Raw genomic sequence first — 24,947 nt, forward strand, 5'->3', positions numbered from 1 at the left:
GGTGCGGCCTTTCCTGCCGGAGACTGGCCAGAGTTTCAGCTTCAGCAGCGGCGCAGCACAGAAGTGCCATCGCCGATCGGGCGATGCCTTACCGGGGTCGCCGTGTTGGAGCTCCGGAGTGCTGGGACTGCCGACTTTAACATCGTGGAGCTGCGGTCTGCGTGTGGCACTGATTTTAACATCGCGGAGCCCTGGGATCTTTTGCCGAGGATCGCCTTGTTGGAGCTCCACCCAGCTCGGCCTGTGGAGTTCAGGAGCCGTGGTCTCCAGTAGGAAGCGGCCGATTCGGAACTCCAAGCCGCTGAGTGTATTCTTCCGACGCCGGAGTTCCATCACCAGACGAGAGGGCCTGAAACATCGGGCCGCCGTCGCGGCGACTGCGGAGGCCTCAATAGACCCCGACCACGGGTGAACAAGAGGAGAGGACTGAAATTTGTTGCCTTCCCTCACAGTGGGAAACGCTGATTCTGCTGTGGGGGGATGTTTTTATGTTTTATGTTTAATGTGCTGCATGGTAACTCAAATTTCACTGCACCAATTAGTGTATGTGATAATAAATGTCCTTTGTCCTTTGTGTGTTGTCCAAAAATGTAAAAGACTAAGGGATTGGTATTGTCTGCTCGTATTTATGGAACACCAAGATACGCAAAGAAGTTACTGTGAATATTCATTGAGTGAATCTACCCAAACAGCATCAGGTAAGTCTTTAAACAACCAATCTTTCTTTTTAAAAATATATTCACCTTTGGTCACCTCGGTCAGATGGCTTTTAAGTTTGCTCTCAGCATTAGGATAGTCAGCAACTGCATAAATTCCCACACTCCCATCTTCAAAACCCACCAAGATATTTAAATCACATTCACAGACAAGAATACTGGAGGGGATTTTGCACAAGTAGCAGCACCCAATATTTTTCCCATCTGTTATTCGAACTATATTAAGCGTTGGACTTGAATGAAAGTCACAAGTACAGGAATCTCTGTAATCCATGTAAACAACATATTGACCATCTCTTGTCAATTGCTGATTAAAGATAGTTCCCTCGGTACCAATGACACACAATTTTCCATGTAGGATGTCCAAGACGTTGATACTCTCATCAATAACTGACAAAATTGCAATGCTCCCATTATCAGACACCTGAAAGTCATCCAGTTGGCCAGACAATTTGAAAGGGAGCTGGACCTGTTGGTAAAAAGTTTCTTCCGCAACGTTCCAGGTAAACATGTTTCCAGAAGATGTAATTAGCAAGATGTAGTCTGGATAATCTTTCAGTGTTTGAAAGGCAATAATGTGAGATTTGTCAGCACATTCAAATCGCTTGACTGTGCCACCTGACCATAGGCTGACAGCAAGGAGGCGATGTTGATGAAGACCCAAAATGAACGTACTTTCTGGCATTATTATTGCTTTCTTTAGAGGTATGGGAATATTGCAGACAACATGCCCATTGGACAGATTCCAGACCTTAGAAATGCAGTCCTCACAAAGCGACACCACAAAGTGATCATTTGGTGTTACCAATAATTGTGTCACAATATTGTATCTGATCCGGTGTAGGTTTTGACCAGTTTTTGTGTCCCAGACATAAAGATCACCGCTCACATCTGTGGTTATCAGAGTGGCCCCTGTTCTTGTGAGAGCAGAGTTTTTGACGAGATCAGCATGTGCAAAGGTAGCCTCTATTTGACAGAAAGCCAGACTCCATTTGAGTATGATGTTGGTACCATCAGAAGTATAAAAATACTTCCCTTGCTTCGAAAGAATTGTTTTTATGGTCTTTTCTGCCTTTGCTAGACCTGAAACTCTCTCTATGCAATCTAAGTCCCAGGATATGAGATATCCCTTTGAAGTGAATGATACTAAAGACTTCTGCGAAAAGCACTTAGATAATCTCAGTGGTGTACCAAACCTGTTCTCAAGTATTAGAACACACTGCCCTGTCTCTCTCTTCCACACAAATAATGCCTCAGAACCACTGATTGCAGCTACAATACAACAACAATCTTGTGACAATATAGCTTGGATGAAATATTCATTTTTTGGAGGTTTGAACATGTCTGACATATTCCAATTCAGTGTGTCACAGAGTTCAATACAAGACATCTTACACAATAGGAGGGAGTTGGAAGAAAATTCAACATTAAGAAGTTCATCTACATCATCTGGACACATAATACTTTCCTGAAGACTTGGCTGGGTTAGCTTTACTGTGTCCCAAATAAATTTATTTCCAACCTTGTCTACAACATACATTTCTCTGTTGGAGGCAGACAGGAAAATGGAATAAACAGGGACTTCATGGAATTCACAAGCAACCGTGGCTATCTGGCAACCAGTGTGAATATTAAATATCGTGACTGTACTTTGCAATTGTCCACACAGTACATATGTTCCATCAGTAGAAAAAGAAATACACTGAACCTCATGTTGGCAATTCAACTGCCTGATTGTGTGGTGAGAATTAAGATCAAAGATCCTCACTACTGTGCTATTAACAAACCACACCACCACGTTTGTACTGCACAAAGCAAAGCCACTGATTGACTGAAGAATCTTTGCGTTGACTCTATCAAATGTTCTTCTCACTTCAGCCTCATAAAGGAGGGATCGCTTGGAAAAGTCATACACTAATATAGTGCTGTGTCCAGTTGCTAATACAAGGAATTGGTCACCATCTGTTATTCTGGCTCCTGTAACTCTAACACCATTTGTATTTAATTGTTCCCAAGGTTTTTGAAACTCTGGGTTCCAAGCATATACAGAACCACTTTCCACTGTCACAAGAACCAGATTCTGTGACTGAATTTCTATGATATCAGTGGCTGCAGAAAAGTCAGAGGTGCACAACGCGGTAAGCAGTCTGGGCACAGTAATCACTGGACTGTGTAGCACAACAATAACACAGTGCTGGAGCCCTTCTTTATAGGCTTGCATCAGGAAATTGAACATTTGTGGGAATGTTCCTACAAATGGCAGAAGTCTCAACTGAATAACCATTGAAAATTGATCAGGGGATTTTTGCAGTAAACAATATGCACTCTTCAAAATGGCTGCCAAAAATCTAAGACCCCTTTGATTTAATGTCTGATTATTCTCTTCCAACTCGGTTATTAGCGGAACCAAGTGACCAGCTTTAATCATTGCATGTTGGGATGTGAATGAAGAAAACACATTAAAATATAATTCTTCCAGCCTTCCAATTCTTCTCAAATGATAAGCCAGTTCTTCAACTTTTCTATTATTTGGGAAGACTAGAGAATGGCCTTCCGAAGAAGACTGAACTTGAAAAAGCCATGGTTGTGAAGGTTGCTGCCTATCAACATATTTTCCCATCAAAGACCTGTGTTCAGAAATCCCCTTATGCTCCTGTTGATCCTTCACTGGGCCCTGCTGCAACATAGTGATAGGAAATGGCTTCCCCCTTCCTCCAGACCATCGGCCATTAAAATATTCTGCCATGACATTGTGCATTTGTTGCACAGTCTCCAGGTTCTGGAGGTAATACCTGTTAATAACTTGTGGAAAATGTCTGTTTGCCCAGACAAGCAATTTTACTCCATTCTGTGACTTTCCCACTAAAAACCCTCTCAGGTCCTCTTGTAGTCTTGCTAATGCATAATATGGTACTCTCACTGAAGCTGGCAAATCATTTTGAGGTAAAATGTGTTCTATCACATAGTTGTCAAGTGACAATATGTCCAGCAGTTCAGCCTCAATGAGTCCTGAATTTGCCAGTGTGATATAACCCAGAGCTCTGGAAACGAAACCCTTCCCATGTTTCTTCTCAAGTCGTTTAAGTAGTCGCTCAATATTGTCATGAATGGTTATTCCTAAAGTTTGGTCATTAATATCATCATGAGATGTCCAAGAAAGCACTTCATTATAAAGTAACTTAACAAAAAGTGGAAGAGTACACTGCCCCAGAGCCGTATTCACAAATATCTGCTGCCCTGATGTAATTCTTCTATTGGAGTAGAGTAGGTGTTGTGTGAGAATTTTGTTGCATTCCTTCCTCTCTCTTGGCTTTAACTCAAGAAAATATGCCTCATTTGGTTGCAACAATTTGCTTGCTTGTGCAATTCCATACGTCTTTATTGTAGTGGAAATAATTAACCGGGTAAAGGCTGGCAGATTCTTTGGAAGCCACCAAACTGTTCTGGCATTTTCAGCTTCAGAGACCTGATCAACACCGTCTATCATTACTATCAACGGATGATGTTCAGATGACAACTCTAAAAGGGTTACAAAACAGTTCATTAATTCTTCAGCGTTGTCAGAGTACCTTGGTGTAGGTCTGTGGTAGGTCTTTGCTATTTGGTGACAGATTCCACTCAGGACAGTCCGAAAGCAGACCTTGCGGCCTGTAGAGAGGAAGCGACTGACTATAATAGGTTCACAATTATTCAGCCACGAACAAATCTGAGAAGAAACACAGAATAAAGAATGAAGAAGGGTCTCGACCCTAAACATCACCCATTCCATCTCTCCAGCGATGCTGCCTGTCCCGCTGTGTTACTCCAGGATTTTGTGTCGAACCTCATCTTTTATAATGGACTCTAAAATCTTAGCAACCACTGAAGTCAGACTAACTGGCCTATAGTTCCCACTATTCTGCTTTGCTTCCTTATTGTACAGCGGGGTAATATTGGCAATTTACCAATCGTCTGGAAGCACTCCTGACCCTAGTGACACAGAGAAGCCAACATAGATCGATGATTAAATGGAAGAGATGAAACAGAAAGGAAGGTAACAAGGCATCTGGGTCTTCAGACTTAAGGAAGTAGCTCCAGAAATAGTGGATGCATTAGTAATAATCTTTCAAAACTCTTTAGATTCTGGAGTAGTTCCAGAGGATTGGCGGGTAGCAAACGTAACCCCACTTTTTAAGAAGGGAGGGAGAGAGAAAACGGGGAATTACAGACCAGTTAGTCTAACATCGGTAGTGGGGAAACTTCTAGAGTCAGTTATTAAAGATGGGATAGCAGCACATTTGGAAAGTGGTGAAATCATTGGACAAAGTCAGCATGGATTTACGAAAGGTAAATCATGTCTGACGAATCTTATAGAATTTTTCGAGGATGTAACTAGTAGCGTGGATAGGGGAAAACCAGTGAATGTGGTGTATCTGGACTTCCAGAAGGCTTCCGACAAGGTCTCACAAAAGAGATTAGTATACAAACTTAAAGCACATGGCATTGGTGGTTCAGTATTGATGTGGATAGAGAACTGGCTGGCAAACAGGAAGCAAAGAGTAGGAGTAAACGGGTCCTTTTCACAATGGCAGGCAGTGACTAGTGGGGTACCGCAAGGCTCAGTACTGGGACCCCAGCTATTTACAATATATATTAATGATCTGGATGAGGAAATTGAAGGCAATATCTCCAAGTTTGCGGATGACACTAAGCTGGGGGGCAGTGTTAGGTGTGAGGAGGATGCTAGGAGACTGCAAGGTGACTTGGATAGGCTGGGTGAGTGGGCAAATGTTTGGCAGATGCAGTATAATGTGGATAAATGTGAGGTTATCCATTTTGGTGGCAAAAACGGGAAAGCAGGCTATTATCTAAATGGTGGCCGATTGGGAAAGGGGGAGATGCAGCGAGACCTGGGTGTCATGGTACACCAGTCATTGAAGGTAGACATGCAGGTGCAGCAGGCAGTATAGAAAGCGAATGGTATGTTGTTGGCTTTCATAGCAAGAGGATTTGAGTATAGGAGCAGGGAGGTTCTACTGCAGTTGTACAGGGTCTTGGTTAGACCACACCTGGAGTATGTGCTACTGTTTTGGTCTCCAAATCTGAGGAAGGACATTATTGCCATAGAGGGAGTGCAGAGAAGGTTCACCAGACTGATTCCTGGGATGTCAGGACTGTCTTATGAAGAAAGACTGGATAGACTTGGTTTATACTCTCTAGAATTTAGGAGATTGAGAGGGGATCTTATAGAAACTTACAAAATTCTTAAGGGGTTGGACAGGCTAGATGCAGGAAGATTGTTCCCGATGTTGGGGAAGTCCAGGACAAGGGGTCACAGCTTAAGGATAAGGGGGAAATCCTTTAAAACCGAAATGAGGAGAACTTTTTTCACACAGAGAGTGATGAATCTCTGGAACTCTCTGCCACAGAGGGTAGTTGAGGCCAGTTCATTGGCTATATTTAAGAGGGAGTTAGATGTGGCCCTTGTGGCCAAGGGGATCAGAGGGTATGGAGAGAAGGCAGGTACGGGATACTGAGTTGGATGATCAGCCATGATCATATTGAATGGCGGTGCAGGCTCGAAGGGCCGAATGGCCTACTCCTGCACCTAATTTCTATGTTTCTATGTTTCAGTGAATATTCAGTGAGTATTTATTTTACTATTGAGATGCAAGGATTCAGAAAGGAATACATTGATCACTGATAAGGAGGGTAAAGAGTAATAGGTAAATTATTTCTTGAATTAGAGCTCAAAGAGACAAGAATACAACAAAATTCTTCCATGATATTTCTCAAGTACAGCAAGTGGAATAAAGAGAGCAAATGAAAGATTGGATTCAGAAGGAATTCAGAAACACACAAGGAAAAGGCAGAATATGTACAGCTACAACATGACGTGCTGACGACTGTACTCAGTATCTTTACCGATGAAGGCACACCTGCCAAACACCTTCACTGCCCTGTCCAAATGTGTCATCACTTTCAAGGAACTATGTACCTGTACCCCTCGATCTCACACCTCAGCACACTTAGCCCTTCCATTTACTCTGCAAGTCCTGCCCTGCATCATCTTACCCTGGTCTGAGTTCAATTCCATCTGCCATTCAGATGAAATATAATTTCCACCTGCCATTTCTTGGCCACTTCCAAGTTGATCCAGATACTTTTGTAAACTTAGATTACTCTCCTCAGTGTCCACTATACCACCAATTTTGGTGTCCTCAGCAAATGTACTAACCTGAGATATAATTAGGTTTCTGCTCACCATGGTTTCTGTATGGCCAGCTGAACATTTTCTTTTCATTTTCATTTCAGACTTCGAGTACCCACAAATTTGTGCTTTTTAAGTCATGGAGTCAAATAGCATGGAAACAGGCCATTCAGCTGACCATTGGGAACCCATCCATATTAATCCCATCTCCCTACATCCGTCCCATAACCTATAACTAAGTGATTTATGTACTTGGCCAAACACTTCTTAAATGTTGTTAGCAACTTGCTTCCACCTCTCTTTCTCCACAGTGCATTCCAGGTACTTGCCATTCTCTGAGTGAAAAAGATTCCCCTCACATCCCCTCTAAATCTCTCGCCCCTTACCATAAATCTGTGTCATCTAGTTTTAGCCACCTCTGATAAGGGGAAGAAAGATTCCTTCAGTCTACCCTAATTACTCTCAATCATGCCCCCTCTTAATCTTCTCTCCAAGGAAAACATATCATTGCCTTTCCAGTCTCTCCTCATAATTGAAACACTGCATCCCCAGTAACATCCTGGTGAATGTTGTTAAAGAAAATGAAAAATCCGTTACCTGTTTGGCACAGGTTGCCAAAAGAACGGTCTTTCCAGTGCAAGGCCCTCCCACAATGATGAAGGGGCTGTTCATTTGTTTCCCAACAATGTATTCTCTAATTTGATCCTTTTCTTTCCATTCAAAGTCAGAAAGGGTTGCATATAAATTGCATAAGGCTGCATGCTTCATCATTTCCTCTACCACACCATCAACATTATCTGCAGGTTTTTGTGTGTTGATGTTGCTGCTGTCAATGAGCATAACAATATCAGTATAGAACTGCCGACAAAGCCCCTCGATGTATTCCTGTTTCATCTGCCCAATGTGATCCTGCTTGTAGTTGCCCAGCAACATTGAAGTGTAAACACGTAAACCTGAGACGGTGGCCAATGATGGGAGAATCTTATCACGCAGTCTCAGGAGCTTGCCGTGCTCCTGGGCATCCTGAGGCAGCTGTCTTTCGGAGTCCTGCAGTTCCTTCTGGTTTTCAAGGAGTTTCTTCAGATGACGAGTGAGGTGTGGAATTTTGCAAATATAGCAAATGCAGTTTTGTAGAATGTTGGTGGGCTGATTTATCACAGCATGCTGCAACTCAGCTTCAAGAGCTGCAGAATAAAATAAAGACATTCCATTTAATGCAAAGGCATTCAAGCTTTTAATTAAAATGTAGAACAATACACAGGAGCGGAAGTAGACCATCTGGCTCTAAAGCCTGTTTTGCTATTCATTGGCTACATGGGTGTCAGGGGTTATGGGGAGAAGACTAGAGAATGGGGTTAGTAGGGAGAGATAGATCAGCCATGATTGAATGGTGGAGTACACTTGATGGGCCAAATGGCCTAATTCTGATCCTATTACTAATGAACTTATTTACCAGCTTTCCCTACTTAACCCTGATTTTCTTCTATTGATCTTTATTCTGAACGAATCTATTCAGGTATCTATTGATCTTTATTCTGAACGAACACGGTAACTCCGTTTCCACAGTCACCCTGGTAGGTTTACCACGTTTGGTGACAAACGTATCCTCATTTCAATCCCAAACGATTGTAACTAATTTGGAAACTGGATCCCCAATGTAGCAAGGGAACTGTTATTCCTGTATCTAGCCTGTTAATACCTTTTAAGATTTAAAAAAATTGTTTTGATAAGATCTCCTCACATTCCTCTAAACTTTATAGAGCACAGTCCCAGTCTACTTGATCTTCCTTCATACACCACTAATCTTGCGACTTCATTGTGCTTTCTCTGTGGAAAATGCATCCTTGCTTGGGTAATTCTAAAATGATACGCAATACTCCAACTTCAGCCTCACTAATGCCCCATATAATTGCAATGTTTTCAGATTCAGATTCAGATTCAGATTCAATTTTAATTGTCATTGTCAGTGTACAGTACAGAGACAACGAAATGCATTTAGCATCTCCCTTGAAGAGCGACATAGCAAACGATTTGAATAAAAAATAAATAATAAGTGTCCGGGGGAGGTGATTGGCAGTCACCGAGGTACGTTGTTTAGTAGAGTGACAGCCGCCGGAAAGAAGCTGTTCCTCGACCTGCTGGTTCGGCAACGGAGAGACCTGTAGCGCCTCCCGGATGGTAGGAGGGTAAATGTCCCTCATTTAGGGTATGTCCATGGTTGGGGTGAGAGCAGTCCTTGGCGATGCTGAGCGACCTCCGCAGACAGCGCTTGCTTTGGACAGACTCAATGGAGGGGAGCGTGGAACCGGTGATGCGTTGGGCAATTTTCACCACCCTCTGCAGTGCCTTCCGGTCGGAGACAGAGCAGTTGCCATACCATACTGTGATGCAGTTGGTAAGGATGCTCTCGATGGTGCAGCGGTAGAAGTTCACCAGGATCTGAGGAGACAGATGGACCTTCTTCAGTCTCCTCAGGAAGAAGAGACGCTGATGAGCCTTCTTGATCAGAGTAGAGGTATTGTGGGTCCAAGAGAGGTCATCGGAGATGTTGACTCCCAGGAACCTGAAGCTAGAAACACGTTCCACCTCCGTCCCGTTAATGTGGATGGGGGTGTGCGTGCCACCTCTGGACTTCCTGAAGTCTACAATGAGCTCCTTGGTCTTCTTGGAGTTAAGGGTCAGGTTGTTGTCAGCGCACCATGCTGCTAAGTGCTGGACCTCCTCCCTGTAGGCCAGCTCATCGTTGTTGCTGATGAGGCCAATCACCGTTGTATCATCTGCATACTTGATGATGGTGTTAGTACCTCATAGGTGAAGAAGTAGAGGAGGGGGGGGCTCAGCACACAGCCCTGAGGAACGCCGGTGTTCAGGGTGAGGGTTGAAGAGGTGTGCTTGTCTAACCTCACAGACTGGGGTCTGTTGGTTAGAAAGTCCAGTATCCAGTTGCAGAGGGAGGGGTCGATGCCCAGGTTACCGAGTTTGGTGATCAGTTTTGATGGAATAATGGTGTTGAATGCTGAGCTGTAATCGATGAACAGCATTCTTACATAAGTGTATCTGTTGTCAAGGTGGGAGAGGGCGGAGTGAAGAGCCGTTGAGATGGCATCCTCCGTACTCCTGTTCTTGCGGTAGGCAAACTGATAGGGATCCAGTGTGGGGGGTAGGCAGCTTTTGAGGTGTGCCAGGACCAGCCTCTCGAAGCACTTGGTGATGATGGGGGTAAGTGCAACTGGGCGGAAGTCGTTGAGGCTTGCCGCAGTGGAGTGTTTTGGCACTCCTTATTTCCTTATTTGTATACAGTATTCAAATACTCTCAAAATTGCTGCACCTGCATGTTATACTTCTATGAATTATATTCAAGCACACCCAGGTTCCTTTGAACATCAACACCCTATTTTTTTCCCCTTTATTTAGCAAATACACTACTTTTCCCTGATGTGCAGCAAAGTGGAAAACTTCATATTTCTCAAGTTCTCACTCATCATTACAGGATTTCATTCCAATGCTACTTTAAATAAACAATGAATCTTCCTTATAAACAGTTACCATTCCTCTCCCATTCTGTTCAATTTAATTTATTGTCACGTGTACCGAGGTACAGTGAAAAGCTTTTGTTGCGTGCTAATCAGTCAGCAGAAAGACAAAACATGATTACAATCGAGCCATTTGCAGTAAAACCTGCGAAGTCCGGCCAAGGATAGACCGAATGTCACCAATGAGGTAGATGGTAGTTCAGCACTGCTCTCTGGTTGTGGTAGGATGATGCAGATCTGTAATTTCAAATCTACCATCATCATTAACCGTTTAAAAAAAATACTCAAGACTCCTTTGGCTTTCCAAGCTGTCAGACCATCCCCAGATTATTTGCACAAATTACCATTTTCTCCTTCACAAGGTTTACCATATCCAATCTCCTCCTTTGATTTGGATGGGATACTGCAAGAACCAATGGTCATCTAAACAGGAGGCCAACATCATGCCTTTATTCCCCATGGCTTGGCCAGCTGGGAATAATGCCAGATTTAAATGCAGCTTACATTTCCAGGCGTTCAAGAAGGAACTGCAGATGCTGGAAAATCGAAGGTACACAAAAATGCTGGAGAAACTCAGCCGGTGCAGCAGCATCTATGGAGCGAAGGAAATAGGCAACGTTTCGGGCCAAAACCCTTCTTCAGACATCCTTATGGATTAGTATGATGCTTGGAAACTTAAAATGTATTTCATCTCCCGTCCACCAGATGGTGACGTATCTTCACTGGGTGCTTTGGTCTCAACTTCGAATAGTGCAGAGTAGTTTATAGTTGAAGGATTGTGTCCTTCTCATTTTCACATTGAGGATCAGTTGGTCTCCCTTTGCGATGTGGGCCAGGATTTTCATGGTTGGTGTACACATCCTACATCCTCATCTGTAGCTTCCCAGGCTTGTTGCCTTTGCACTATTGATCATTGCATGTGTCTGGTGTTATCGTAAGCCAAAGGGTAAAAAGCATTGATTAATTCCTTGGGGGGGGGGGGGTTGCCGTGATGCCAGACTAGGTCACTCTTGAAAGCTCATTCAAGGAAAAAAAACATTCCTCTTTCAGTTTGCCCCTCCAGAAGAAGCATTATCTCTTTAATTTTAGTGGAACCAAATTGATATAGTGCTTGAGATCCTTTTGGGACCATGAGGATCCTGATACCCCAGGTCTAAAACATCATGTTGTGCAATGGAAGTTGCCAATGGTGTTGCACCACAGCTACCACACAGTTTCACAGAGCAAAATCTTATTCCAGTGGCAAGAGGGATCAGGAGGACTGGAAACTACGCTGCATTAGTAGCAATGCTCACAAATTTTTGGGGGTCTATCCTCCCCCCCCCCCCCCCCCATCACATTCGACATATGTCTGCCATTATGGAGAAAAAAAACAGGATGAGGGAGAATTATTTTTAATTTGCATTGTTTTTAATGTACATCTCTTAATAGCAAAGCTGTTTCCTAAGCCATTTTCACAAGGCAGTTAATTGACAACCACATTGACCACTAAGGACATAAGTACTAGCCTGAATAAGGATCACAGCCTTCCTTCCCTGAAGAACTTAAATTAATCAGATGGGTTTTACCAAGACTTATGTGATCAATATTCAGGTCGCCACACTAAGCGTAAAATTTAGACATCAATATAAAATTGTCATATAATAATGATAATTCTATTACTGATAACTGATAGCTTTATTGTTTTAGATTTATTGAATTAACTGAATTTAAATTCCCAGGACCGGCAAAGGGTTTTGAACTCATTTCTTAGGATCATCAATCAATGATCCAGTGGTCAAGTAACCAATACTACCATACAAACTCATTCCACAAACAAACAGACATCTAGCACACACCAAACAAGCCAAATAAATAACTTTTACCTGAGATGAAGTATTTTTGAGCTTGGTCTGGTTTTATTGTTTCCTCTTTAAGACACTTCTTAATTATGGTAGCAAATATCATCTTCATTTCTGTGAAGTTGTCGTGCCACGCTTCACGAGCTGCTTCCCATGCTCTTCTCTCAGTCTGTAAAGTTGAATTAATTTACTATGAAGCAGCAAGAGGAATTTAAAGATCAACATCCATCGGGCTTTGTCACTGTATATGTACTGACTGAAAATTTGGATCCTTTAGATGGGAAATCATGAACTAACTTAATTAACATCCTATGCACAATGTATTATGGAGGAAAGCTGGTTATAAAAATAAATGCAGAGAGTGCTGGAAATCCTCAGCAGGTCAGGCAGCATCTGTGGCGAGACCTCTCCATTGATGCTGCCTAATAATAATAATAATCTTATTTATATAGCACATTTTTAGTCAACTTGCATTGACCCCAAAGTGCTTCACATAATTACATTGCATTTACACACAGGCAAAGGTGGGTGAAGTGTCTTGCCCCAAGGACACAACGACAAAGGCCTAACCAGATGAGTATTCCCTAATTTTCTGTTCTTATTTTAGATTTACAGCACTAGCATGTTTTAGATCTTCAAATGGAGACTCATGGTTATAGACATTAGAATCTGGCACAAAAACAAACTATTGAATTAATTAATTAATTAATTGATACTTTATTGTCACATGTGACAAGTCACAAAATTCTTTGTTTAGCATACCCAACTTAAGGTATGCAAAAAGTCGCCACATAAATGGCCCGGACAAAGAGAAAGTACTGAAATAACTCAGAAGGTTAAGCAGCATCTGTGACGACAAAGGCATGGTTGATACTTCCATTTGAGACCCTATATCCATCCTGATGTATCTATGTTAATCTTTCAAATCTTTGCTGCAATAATCCCAATTCTCCAATCTCTACACATCACTGAACATCCCGATGCTTGGTGTTATCCCCACATTCCCCTTCCAGGATCTTTCCCAAAGTGTTCAGAATTGTATACAATACTCAAATTGAGACAACCAACAATTTGAAAATGTGTTTTTGTATCATGCCCTGTGTACAAAACCAAATATTCCATAGACTTCCTTTGTCACCATATCTGATTAACCTACTACCTGCAAAGGTTTGCGATTGTGCACCCACAAGATTTCTCTCATCATGTCCCTTACTACACGTATCACCTCACATTTATCCTGACTAAATTGCATCTGTCACGTGCTTAGCCATTTCAACCACCTTCAATGGTGGAGAATTCAAGTCAGACAGCTTTCTATAAAGTGCTTGAGAAATAGGGTGTGCAATGCATTGCAGCTCACCTTGTTGCAGTAGTTAGGAAGGACATCAGTTTTAGATTTCAGGCGGTAGGCAGCTGGAACAGAATTCTCATCCCGATGATACCATTTCTCCAGTACCGTGGTGTTAAGGCCTTCATTTTGCAATCTGCAGAGAATCATCTCAAACTCATTGGCTTCAATTTCTTCTGGTATTCCGGTACTTCCATATTGTTCTCCTATTAATGCCTAATGAAGAGTTGAAACATGTGGCATTGTGATATTTCATACTGGAAAATATCAATCAGGAACTGCATATAAGCAAACAAAAAACGTACTGGAGGAACTCAGCAAGCAAGGCCGCATCTGTGGAGGGTAAACGACAGATGATGTTTTGGGTCAGGACTCTTCAGACTGATGTGTGCACTGCCTGCTTAAAGTCAAGTCAAGTCAAGTTTATTTGTCACATACACATACGAGATGTGCAGTGAAATGAAAGTGGCAATGCTCGCGGACTTTTGTGCAAAAGACAAACAACCAAACAAATTATAAACACAATCATAACACACATATTCTTTTACATAATAAATAATGGAAGGAAAAACGTTCAGTAGAGTTAGTCCCTGGTGAGGTAGGCGTTTACAGTCCGAATGGCCTCTGGGAAGAAACTCCTCAGCCTCTCCGTTCTCACCGCATGGCAACGGAGGCGTTTGCCTGACCATAGTAGCTGGAACAGTCCGTTCCAGGGGTGGAAGGGGTCTCCCATGATTTTATTTGCTCTGGTTTTGCACCTCCTGTTGTATAGTTCCTGGTAAGGAACACTACACCGCTGGAGAAAAAGATTTCAGTAGGTGCTCTGAAGGTTTCCCACAACAGCAATTGGACATAAAGGTAAGCACCAGAACTATATTTAGTTACATATGGGCACAGTTACTAAAGTACAATTCTCTATCTCGATTCACATATTTAAATTGTTATCCCAGTGTTAATAACATTGCCATGAATAATTGGTTGGATGATGAGAGCAATGCCGTGAAACCAAGGTGAATCAGCAGTGATGCAGCTAACAGAGCTGCTGGCTCACAGCTCCAGAAGTCCTGCTTCAATCCTGACCTTGGGTGCTGGCTGCGTGGAGTTTGCATGCTCTCCCTGTGACTGCATGGGTTTTCTTCAGGTGCTCCAGTTTCCTTCTGCATTCCCAAGACTATGGAAGATTAATTAGCCATTGTAAGTTGCTCCTTGTGGTAGAATTTGGGAGGAATTGAAGTGAATGTGTCGAGAATTTAACAAAAAAAGAGATTAATATAAGATTAGTGTAAAAGATTGGTGTGGTCTTGATGGCCCAAAGTGCCTGTTTCCACACTGTTTATCTCCATGGCTCTGATGACCGTGTAGTACAATCAGATGCAGTGAATTTGGGGGGGATTTTAGTGTAAATTTGCACCTTGATCAATGTAAATTAAGGGAATTATGCACATGCACTTAATAGTGAGAATGGTCACGTGAAGCTTTGGAAAAAATCTGAAATGTGCATTGAGAAGTAAAGATTAGTCAGAGGGTTAATGAAGGGTTAATGAACACAATTAAAATCAATTACTCAAGTTGAAGAGGCTTACACCACACACTTGCTGATTCAAGATTGTTTGGACAAGATGCAGGAGGCAGGTTCTGGGATAGCTCAGCACACGTAGACAAGGTTGGAGAAAGGCATTAAGGATCCCAAGGCAAAGACTGATGAACTGCCATCCAGTTCATCACACCTAGATATAATATTTGCTCTATTCTTGGTAACCTAGAAGAAAGCCATCCTTTTATATCCAGCAGATCTTAGTTTGGAGCTTTGTATATTCATACTTCCTCAAACTGATCGAGATGGGACAGAATACTGCATGGGTTATTGAAATAGATGGGACACCACACTCCCATCAGAACTGAGTAGTACCCTGTTAAATTAACTTGGCACCTGCTCAACGGGCTGCTGGCAATGATACCCAAATCCCTAACTTTCTGATTCAGAGATGAGAGAGACCATCACCACTAAGTACAGCTCACCCTCAAGGCTTCAGAAGAACTGACAAACAAATTATCTTTATTGCTTTATTCATGATGCATATGTTGCTAGTAATGGATAGGGCTAGATCTTAATAAAATGCTGTAAACATTAGCATTACCACTAGTTTGCATACAGTGCATTGAGAAAGTATTCAGACCCCTTCACTTTTTCCACATTTAGTTACGTTACAGCCTTATTCTAAAATGGATTCAATTCATTTTTTTTATCAGCAATCTACACACAATAGCGCACAATAAAAAAGTGAAAACAGGTGTTTAGAAATTTTTGCAAAATAATTAAAAATAAATAACTAATATCACACTTACATAAGTATTCAGACCCTTTACTCAGTACTTTATTGAGGCACCTTTGGCAGTGATTACAGCCTCAAGTCTTCTTGGCTATGACGCTACAAGCTTGGCACACCTGTGTTTGGATAATTTCTCTCATTCTTCTCTGCAGATCCTCTCAAGCTCTGTCAGGTTGGATGGGGAGTGTTGATGCACAGCTATTTTCAGGTCCCTCCAGAGATATTCGATCGGGTTCAAGTCCGGGCTCTGGAGGGGCCACTTAAGGACATTCACAGACTTGTCACAAAGCCACTCCTGCATTGTCTTGGCTGTGAGCTTTGTGTCGTTGTCCTGTTGGAAGGTGAACCTCTGCCCCAGTCTGAGGTCCTGAATGCTCTGGAGCAGGTTTTCATCAAGGATCTTTCTGTACTTTGCTCCATTCATCTTTCCCTCGACCCTGACTAGTCTCCCAGTTCCTGTCGCTGAAAAACATCCCCACAGCATGCTTCACCGTAGGTATGGTATTGGCCAGGTGTTGAGCGGTGCCTGGTTTCCTCCAGACTTGACACTTGGCATTCAGGCCAAAGAGTTCAATCTTGGTTTCATCAGGCCAGGGAATCTTGTTTAGGTGCCTTTTGGCAAACTCCAAGCGGGCTGTCATGTGCCTTTTACTGAGGAGTGGCTTCTGTCTGGCCACTCTACAATAAAGGCCTGATTGGTGGAGTGCTGCAGATATAGTTGTCCTTCTGGAAGTTTCACCCATTACCACAGAGGAACTCTGGAGCTCTGTCAGAGTGACCATCGGGTTCTTGGTCACCTCCCTGACCAAGGCCTTTCTCTCCTGATTGCTCAGTTTGGCCAGGTGGCCAGCTCTATGAAGAGTCCTGATGGTTTCAAAGTTCTTCTATTTAAGAATGACGGAGGCCACTGTGCTCTTCAGGACCTGCAATGCTGCAAAAAATGTTTTATACCCTTCCCCAGATCTGTGTCTCAACACAATCCTGTCTCGGAGGTCTACAGTCAATCCCTTCGTCTTCATGGCTTGGTTTCTGCTCTGACATGCACAGTCAACTGTGGGACCATATATAGACAGGTGTGTGCCTTTCCAAATCATGTACAATCAATTTAATTTACTACTTGTGGACTCCAATCAAGTTGTAGAAACATCTCAAGGATAATCAATGGAAACAGGATGCACCGAAGCTCAATTTTGAGAGTCACAGCAAAGGGTCTGAATACTTATGTAAATGTGATATTTCAGTTATTTCCTTTTAATTACTTTGCAAAAATTTCTAAACATCTGTTTTCGCTTTTATATTATGAGGTATTGTGTGTAGTTTGATGATTAAAAAAATGATTGTAATTAATTTTAGAATAAGGCTGTAATGTACCAAAATGTGGAAAAAGTGAAGGGGTCTGAATACTTTCTCAATGCACTGTAGTGCATTGTCCCAAAGTGCTTCACATAATTCAGCAACATTTCATGCATGGGCATATATTAGTACAGATGACTAAAAGAGTGGTTAAAGAGATGGGAAAAAGTGGTCAATAAGTAGGAAAGTTTTGGGAAGGAAATCCAGACCTGAGATGTTTGGAACTGCAGATATATATATTGACTATAAAATACCGATTAAAACTGGGAAGAATTGTAGAAGCACAGATATCCCAAAGAAGCACAGTTCCCAAACCAAAAACAAAACAGGCCATAAATATGAGATGAAATCACAATGGTGTTCATCAAGTCAGGCAGCATCTGTAGAGAGAGAAACACAGACTTAATGTTTCAGGTTTTTATTTTATCGTGTTCAAGATAATTACAAAGACACGGAAAGGCAACGCCATGTGGCAGAGGAGGTGGCTGAATGCAACAATGAAATGTTTTTTAAAAGAAGCATTGCTTGACCAGGAGCTAACAGAAGGAGGAAGGTTTAGGAAGGGAAATCGAGGCCTGAGATGTTTGGGAATTTGTGAGCACAGGCATGATGGTGAGCACAAGCCCAGAATCAACCCTTGACAATGCACTATAGCCAATGAGTGAATCAGTCATCCTTACAAGTGTCTCTGTAATAAAACAGTTTATCTCTTATGTTGGTGTGAACCACCAAATTAGGGAATTTCCAGCAGTACAATCGAGGTCAAAACTGTCTCATAGATCAAAAGAATCTGAGAGATTGCAGCCGACAATTAAATAACCACGAGCTATCTGAATGGCTATATTGTTCTCCCACCAACCTCCGCAGTTACCTTGCAGTCAGTGAGTGGTTGGTGCTACAATCTGCATTAGATCAATTGTAACCATCCATTTTCACTGCCAGGTAACAGACTTATGAACAGCTTTGTCAGTGCTCTGTGTCCAGATTCTGATTACTCACCACAAAATACGGCCCAGTGGAAAACTTTAAACAATCGTCCAACAACTTCATCCGGAGCTTCCGGACATCAAAATCGTGGACATCATCAGGATCCACGCCCATGTATGCATCAATTACCTGTAAAGTGGATAGTCTGTGAAATGCAGATAACTATTGTGTTACAGATTGGTTCTTGAAAAGATTTTCTGCCATGTATTTAATGAGGTCCCAGAACAGCTCAAGAGAAGTAGTCCCAATTCCAACAAGTTTCCATCTGGCGTCCAACCTAGACAAGGCATTATTCTAAAGATACGGTGCTTTTTTCAACCCAACTTGTAAATTGGGTTGTCCATGTAGCTCAACTTGATGGTTGTCAGTCAAACTTGCTGGAGGTAAATAACACCATTAGGCACACCTTCGTCTCCCATCTCTACCAATATTCTGCAGGGGCTGTTCCTTCTGTGATGCTCTGGTTCAATGTTCCATCTCCACTGAAGCCACAGCATCTAATCACAAAAATGTTGCTGAGGGATAAAATTGGTCCATTAGAGGGACAGAGTGGACAGCTATCTGCAGAGCCAAAAGAGATGGGGGAGATATTGAACAATTTATTTTCTTCGGTGTTCACCAAGGAGAAGGATATTGAATTATGTGAGGTAAGGGAAACAAGTAGAGTAGCTATGGAAACTATGAGATTCAAAGAAAAATAAGTACTGACACTTTTGAAAAATATAAAAGTGGATAAGTTTCCAGGTCCGGACAGGATATTCCCTAGGACATTGAGGGAAGTTAGTGTAAAAATAGCAGGGGCTATGACAGAAATATTTCAAATGTCATTAGAAACGGGAATAGTGCCGGAGGATTGGCGTACTGCGCATGTTGTTCCATTGTCTAAAAAGGGTTCTAAGAGTAAGCCTAGCAATTATAGACCTGTTAGTTTGACTTCAGTGGTGGGCAAATTAATGGAAAGGATACTTAGAGATAATATATATAAGCATCTGGATTAACAGGGTCTGATTAGGAACAGTCAACATAGATTTGTGCCTGGAACTTTTAAAACTTTTAGATCTCTTCCCTGTACAGTGATCCGACCTTTCCCTGTCGGGTCTCCGTTGCCGTTGGGGCCTAGCACCGTGGAGCGGCCTCCAACCGGAACGACAGCTCAAGTCACGGAGCCTGCGGAGCTGCGGACCTACCATCGTAGAGCTGGCCAGCTTCGGAGCGTGGAGAGCTGTGGTGGCGCGCTGTTGCGACCCGAATCCGGTGGATGGTGACACCGGGAGCTCGCAGGTCCCCGGTGGAAGACCGCTTTGTGGGTCACCGGCAACGGTGACTTCTCCCGCTTGAATTGCGTGGGGTTGAAAGTGACCTGGAGCGGGGCCTTACATTGCCCGGCGCGGCTTTAAATGGCCGCGGACTTGCTAGCGCCCGCCGGGGCTCCAACATCGGGACCCGGAGCAGGGCCTTACATCGCCCGGCGCGGCTTTAAGTCACCGTGGGACTTCCTAGCGCCCGCCGGGGGCTTTGACTTTGACTTCGGGAGAGGAATGGAGAGCAGGGGAGAGACAAGACTTTGCCTTCCATCACAGTGAGGAGATTCACTGTGATGGATATTTGTGTAAATTGTGTTGGTGTGTGTCTTGGTTCTTTTCTTGTATGACTGCAGAAACCATATTTCGTTTGAACTTCATGTGAAGTTCAAATGACAAATAAACGGTATTGTATTGTATTGGATTGCAAATGATGAGAGGGATAGACAGAGTTGACGTGGATAAGCTTTTCCCATTGAGAGTAGGGAAGATTCAAACAAGAGGACATGACTTCAGAATTAAGGGACAGAAGTTTAGGGGTAACACGAGGAGGAACTTCTTTACTCAGAGAGTGGTAGCTGTGTGGAATGAGCTTCCAGTGGAAGTGGTGGAGGCAGGTTCGATTTTATCATTTAAAAATAAATTGGATAGGTATATGGATGGGAAAGGAATGGAGGGTTATGGTCTGAGTGCAGGTAGATGGGACTAGGGGAAAATAAGTGTTTGGCACGGACTTGAAGGGCCGAGATGGCCTGTTTCCGTGCTGTAATTGTTATATTGTTATATGAGGCATCCGACTTTTAACCTGCTCCCTTCCTGATGTCCAAAGACCTAAACAGTCCTTTAGTTTCTGGTTGAGTGATGCCAGAAGAACAACCTTGCTCTTAACATTACCAAGACCAAGGAGCTCTGGCACTGTTTGGCAATACCAAGGGCAGCACGGAGGCACAACAGTAGAGTTGCTGTCTTACACCGCACGCAGAGCCAGAGACCCGGGTACAATCCCGACTACAGGTGTTGTCTGTACGGAGTGTGTACATTCTCCCCGTGACCGCGTGGATTTTCTCCAAGACCTTCGGTTTCCTCCCACATTCCAAAGCGTACAGGTTTGTAGGTTAATTGGCTTGGTATAAGTGTAAATTGTCCCCAATGTGAGTAGGATAGTGTTAATGTGCTGGGATTGCTGTTCGATGCGGACTCGGTGGGCCAAAGGGCCTGTTTCTATGCTGTATCTCTAAACTAAACTAAACTAAATTGAACAAAGCAGAGTTTTGAACATGAACCTATCTTCATCAGCAAGACAGTGAGTCAACAGCTACAAGTTCCTGGGTGTACAGATCTGATAATCTGCACTGGACCCAGCATATTAATGCAAAGAAAGCTCATCAACGCTTGTACTTTTGCAAAAGTTTGAGGTGATTTGGCATGTCACCGAATACTCTAGTGAACCTCTGCAGATGTACAATGGGGACCATTGCTTGGTTTGGTAATTTAAACACTCAGGCATGATGGAGACTGCAGTTAGTGGGGACATTGCTTAGTCCATCACAGGTATTGACCTCCCCATTATCGATAGTGAGAGGTATATACAATCATGAGAGGAATAGATAGGGTGAATTCAGTCTTTTACCCAGAGTAGGGGAATCATAAACCAAAGGACATAGGTTTAAGGTGAGCGGGAAAAGATTTAATAGGAAACTGAGGAGCAATCTTTTCGAAAAGAGGGTGGTGGGTATTTGGAACAATCTGCCAGAGGAGGTTTATGAGAGGTAATGGTTCACAGTTGAGGCGAGTACTGCAACTACATTTAAAAGACATTTGGATAGGAAAGGTTTAGAGTGATATAGGCTCAACATGGGCAGGTTCGACCAGCATAGATGGGGCAATGGTCACATTGATGACTTAGCCCAAGGGGCATATTTCCGTGCTATAATCTATGACTCTATAACACCACTAAAAAATCTAGCCATTTAGTTCATAGCTGTAAACAAGTTGCATTAGCCTACATTTAAGACATTGTATATGCATTTCAAAATTAATGAATGTTGAAATCCTAGAATCCAACCAGGTTGCTGGAATATCCCCACCGGAAAGCAGCAGCTTAACACCACTTTTTCATGGGCAGTTAGGAACTGGCAATGAGTTCTGGCTTTGCCAGCAATGCAATCCAGGAAAATGAATAAATAAAGACAGTTCTTGGGATATCCTGAAGCCCTGACCCTTGTCCGGACACCTTACAATAGTTACCTGGAACTCGAGTCCATGCTTGTGTCTGCAATATTCTCGTAGCTTTGGATACACCTTTTCCCTCAGTGCCTTCCGTTCCATTTCGGTTTCTGAAAAATGACCAATTAATTTAAACATTAGTTTAGTTGATTATTTATTCTAGTTTATTATTGTCACAGCTGGGAAGAAACTGACCCTGGATCTGGAGGTATGCGTTTTCAAACTCCTGTACCCCTCTTGCTTGATGGGAGAGGGGAGAAGAGGGAATGACCGTGGTGAGTTTGGTCCTTGATTATGCTGGTGGCGTTGCTGAGGTAGCTTGAAGTGTAGACGGAATCAATGGAAGGGAAGTTAGAGACTGGAAGTGATGATATGGGCTATCTCCACAATCTGACATTTCTTGCAGTCTTGGATCAACACAATTAGGAACTGCGTGTGGCTGGTAGCGTTCTCACCATCCATGGAGGAGCATTATCTGAAATGTAACGCCACCACAGGCAGCAATCAAGAAACTAAGTCTGAAGGGTCCCGAACAGAAACTCCACCATGTTCTCCACAGATGCTGCCTGCCCCGTTGAGCTACTCCAGCACTCTGCGTCTTTTTTTTGTAAAACAGCATCTGCAGTTCCTTAGGTACATAAAAATGCTGGAGAAACTCAGCGGGTGCAGCAGCATCTATGGAGTGAAGGAAATAGGTGACGTTTCGGGCCGAAACCCTTCTTCAGACTGATGGGAGTCTGAAGAAGGGTTTCGGCCCGAAACGTCTCCTATTTCCTTCGCCCCATAGATGCTGCTGCACCCGCTGAGTTTCTCCAACATTTTTGTGTACCTTCGATCTTCCAGCATCTGCAGTTCCTTCTTGAACATCTGCAGTTCCTTGATTTATAACTAAAAGTTATGTTTTTTTAAATTGGATTAGGAAATAATAAAACAGGAGATACCATTGCGGCCTTAATTATGCACAAATCGGTCGCCACAATCCTTTGCATTACAAAAGTGACCACACTTGAGAAGCTCTTCAACACTTGTGACTGAACTCTAAAGTTTCCGGGAAGTTGGGAAAGGCGTTACACAAAAGCAAATTCTCGCTCCTTTGACAATCAGCTGGAGCCATCTATCGGCGATATCCTCAATGTGCCGTGGGCGTGATTGGAATGAAATGGATACAGCTTTGAAGATAAATCAACACCGAAACTTGTTAATGCTCCTGTTGGAACTAAATAGATATGCGCTAAACAATGCCCGTGCACGAGACTTTGTTGATTATTGCAACGAAAACGGGATGTTACTTTTACCTTCTGGATTGCAACAGAGAAATATCTGCACGCATCTCGATGTCCGAGCAGTCAGGCTACTGTTGTGAACTCGGTGGTGATCCATCGATCACAACGGTTAATATTCATGAAAAATCCGCGCTTGTTCCGCCCCAATAAGCCGTTGGAAAGGTTTTTGTTCGGCCAAGTAGCTCCAATTGAGCGATTCTCAGATGAGGGATGAGACTTTGTTTCTGGTCGATGTTATTTCCCCGGGGATTCTGCATGAATCCGGCGTGATGGCACTGCCCCTTGTGGCTGCAAACACCACAGCAAGAAACCCACCAGACACTAATGATCAAAGATCGTGCTAATGATTGCATTGGGAAACCGCAGCAACGGGTGAACTCCAGGGCGGTAATGAGTCCAGGTTCCACGGGTTTATACGATACATATGTATTCATTGGTAAATATGCGTCTATTTACAATAACCAACACATACATACACATCACACAAGTCTCTGCAAGCCACCTTTTGAGCGAACATGTTATGTATTCCCCCAGATATGATTTAAATCTTTTTATTTGAATTTCACAGCAATTTGCATACACACAATGATAACAGACAGTGACAGTCAAGGCATAATTGTGCAACAGTATGTAAGCGACCCTCAAAGCCCTTACCCTTACCCACCTTCAACCCACCCAAATCAGGTCGGAACCAAATGGGGCCAAACAACACTCACATACATACACATCCACACAAATATGGTAAGATAAACGAAACAAAAAGTACTAAATAAATAAATAAATAAAAGATTAAATAAAAAAAGAAGGAAAAAAAGGGGTCACTAATAACAGTAAATAAGTAAGTAATTAAATAAATAAGTGTGGGGGGGGGGGGGGGGGGGGGGGGGGGGGAGAGAGCAGCTGCAGTAGAGCAGAACAATGGTGGAGAGCACTCAGTCCTCTTCCGAGTCCAGGGACAAGTTGAGAGAGTTAACAAGTTCCAAGAAAGGGTTCCATGTACATAGGAATGTCTTGGTAGAGCCTTTGAGAGAGAACCTAAGTTTTTCAAACTTTAAATTGTAAAGCACCTCCTTAATCCAGCGGGCATGTGTCGGGGGACAGGTGAGTATTCCCCCAGATATTAACGTTTTATTTCAGTTTAAACTCGTAACTAATACTAAAATCGCACGGGCAACTAGACGGCAAAACGGCTTCAACTTCTAAGTGGTGGCAATGTCAAGATGAGCCGTGAGTGGGATAATGGAGTCAGGAAAACAAAAGGAAACAATTCTCCAAATTGAACACTTTTTTTGAAGAGGTGACCAACAGCATTGAATAGGAAAGGGCAGGAGATGCTATCTATATGGTCTTTGGCAATATCTCGCAGGGTAGACTGGTCCAGAAAATTTGATCACATGGGATCTTGTGTGAGCTCATCAAATCTACATCTACAGCCCTCTGCATTTCTTGCCAGTTTGGGCAGAGCAGTTTATGCCAAGTTATAGACAATCGATGCAGGAGCAGGCCATTTGGCCCTTCGAGCCAGCACTGCCATTCGTTGTGATCATGGCTGATCATCCCCAATCAGTACCCCGTTCCTGCCTTCTCCCCCGACTCTGCTATTTTTAAGAGCCCTATCTAGCACCCTCTTGAAACCATCCAGAGAACCTGCCTCCACCGCCAGGCAGAGAATTCCAGAGACAAATAATAATGCATGATGCATCCCGACAGTATGCTTTCCATGGTGCACTTGTAGAAGTTTGGAAGTATCATTGGAGACATGACAAGGTTCCTCAGTCTTCTAAGGAAGTAGAAACATTGGTGTGCCTTCTTGGCTTTGCATCGATATACATATAGATT

The 24,947-nt window shown here is 42.9% G+C and overlaps 1 protein-coding gene across 1 annotated transcript; it reads right to left on the bottom strand.

Annotated features, from left to right (window-relative positions):
* Nucleotides 1-509: 509 nt before the first annotated feature.
* On the bottom strand, nt 510-23,872 carry LOC129697884 (NACHT and WD repeat domain-containing protein 2-like). The gene is made up of 7 exons (XM_055636590.1): nt 23,121-23,872; nt 21,847-21,935; nt 18,311-18,427; nt 13,641-13,844; nt 12,305-12,449; nt 7,504-8,090; nt 510-4,422 (listed from the first exon to the last, which is right to left on the bottom strand). Exons 1-7 carry the CDS (start codon nt 23,203-23,205, stop codon nt 655-657), a joined length of 4,995 nt encoding a protein of 1,664 aa, XP_055492565.1. The 5' UTR covers nt 23,206-23,872; the 3' UTR covers nt 510-654.
* Nucleotides 23,873-24,947: the final 1,075 nt, after the last annotated feature.

Source organism: Leucoraja erinacea, chromosome 6 (genome assembly GCF_028641065.1).
Source record: "Leucoraja erinacea ecotype New England chromosome 6, Leri_hhj_1, whole genome shotgun sequence".
In the NCBI taxonomy this organism is placed as follows: Eukaryota; Metazoa; Chordata; class Chondrichthyes; order Rajiformes; family Rajidae; genus Leucoraja; species Leucoraja erinaceus.

Excerpts from the sequence above, each read along its gene's own strand:
- LOC129697884 (XM_055636590.1), bottom strand. The coding sequence starts at position 23,205 with ATGGATCACCACCGAGTTCACAACAGTAGCCTGACTGCTCGGACATCG. Across the intron at positions 13,845-18,310 it reads CCACTGGGCCGTATTTTGTG|GCATTAATAGGAGAACAATA; the intron begins GTGAGTAATCAG and ends ACTCTTCATTAG. Across the intron at positions 12,450-13,640 it reads TTCCTAACTACTGCAACAAG|ACTGAGAGAAGAGCATGGGA; the intron begins GTGAGCTGCAAT and ends TCAACTTTACAG.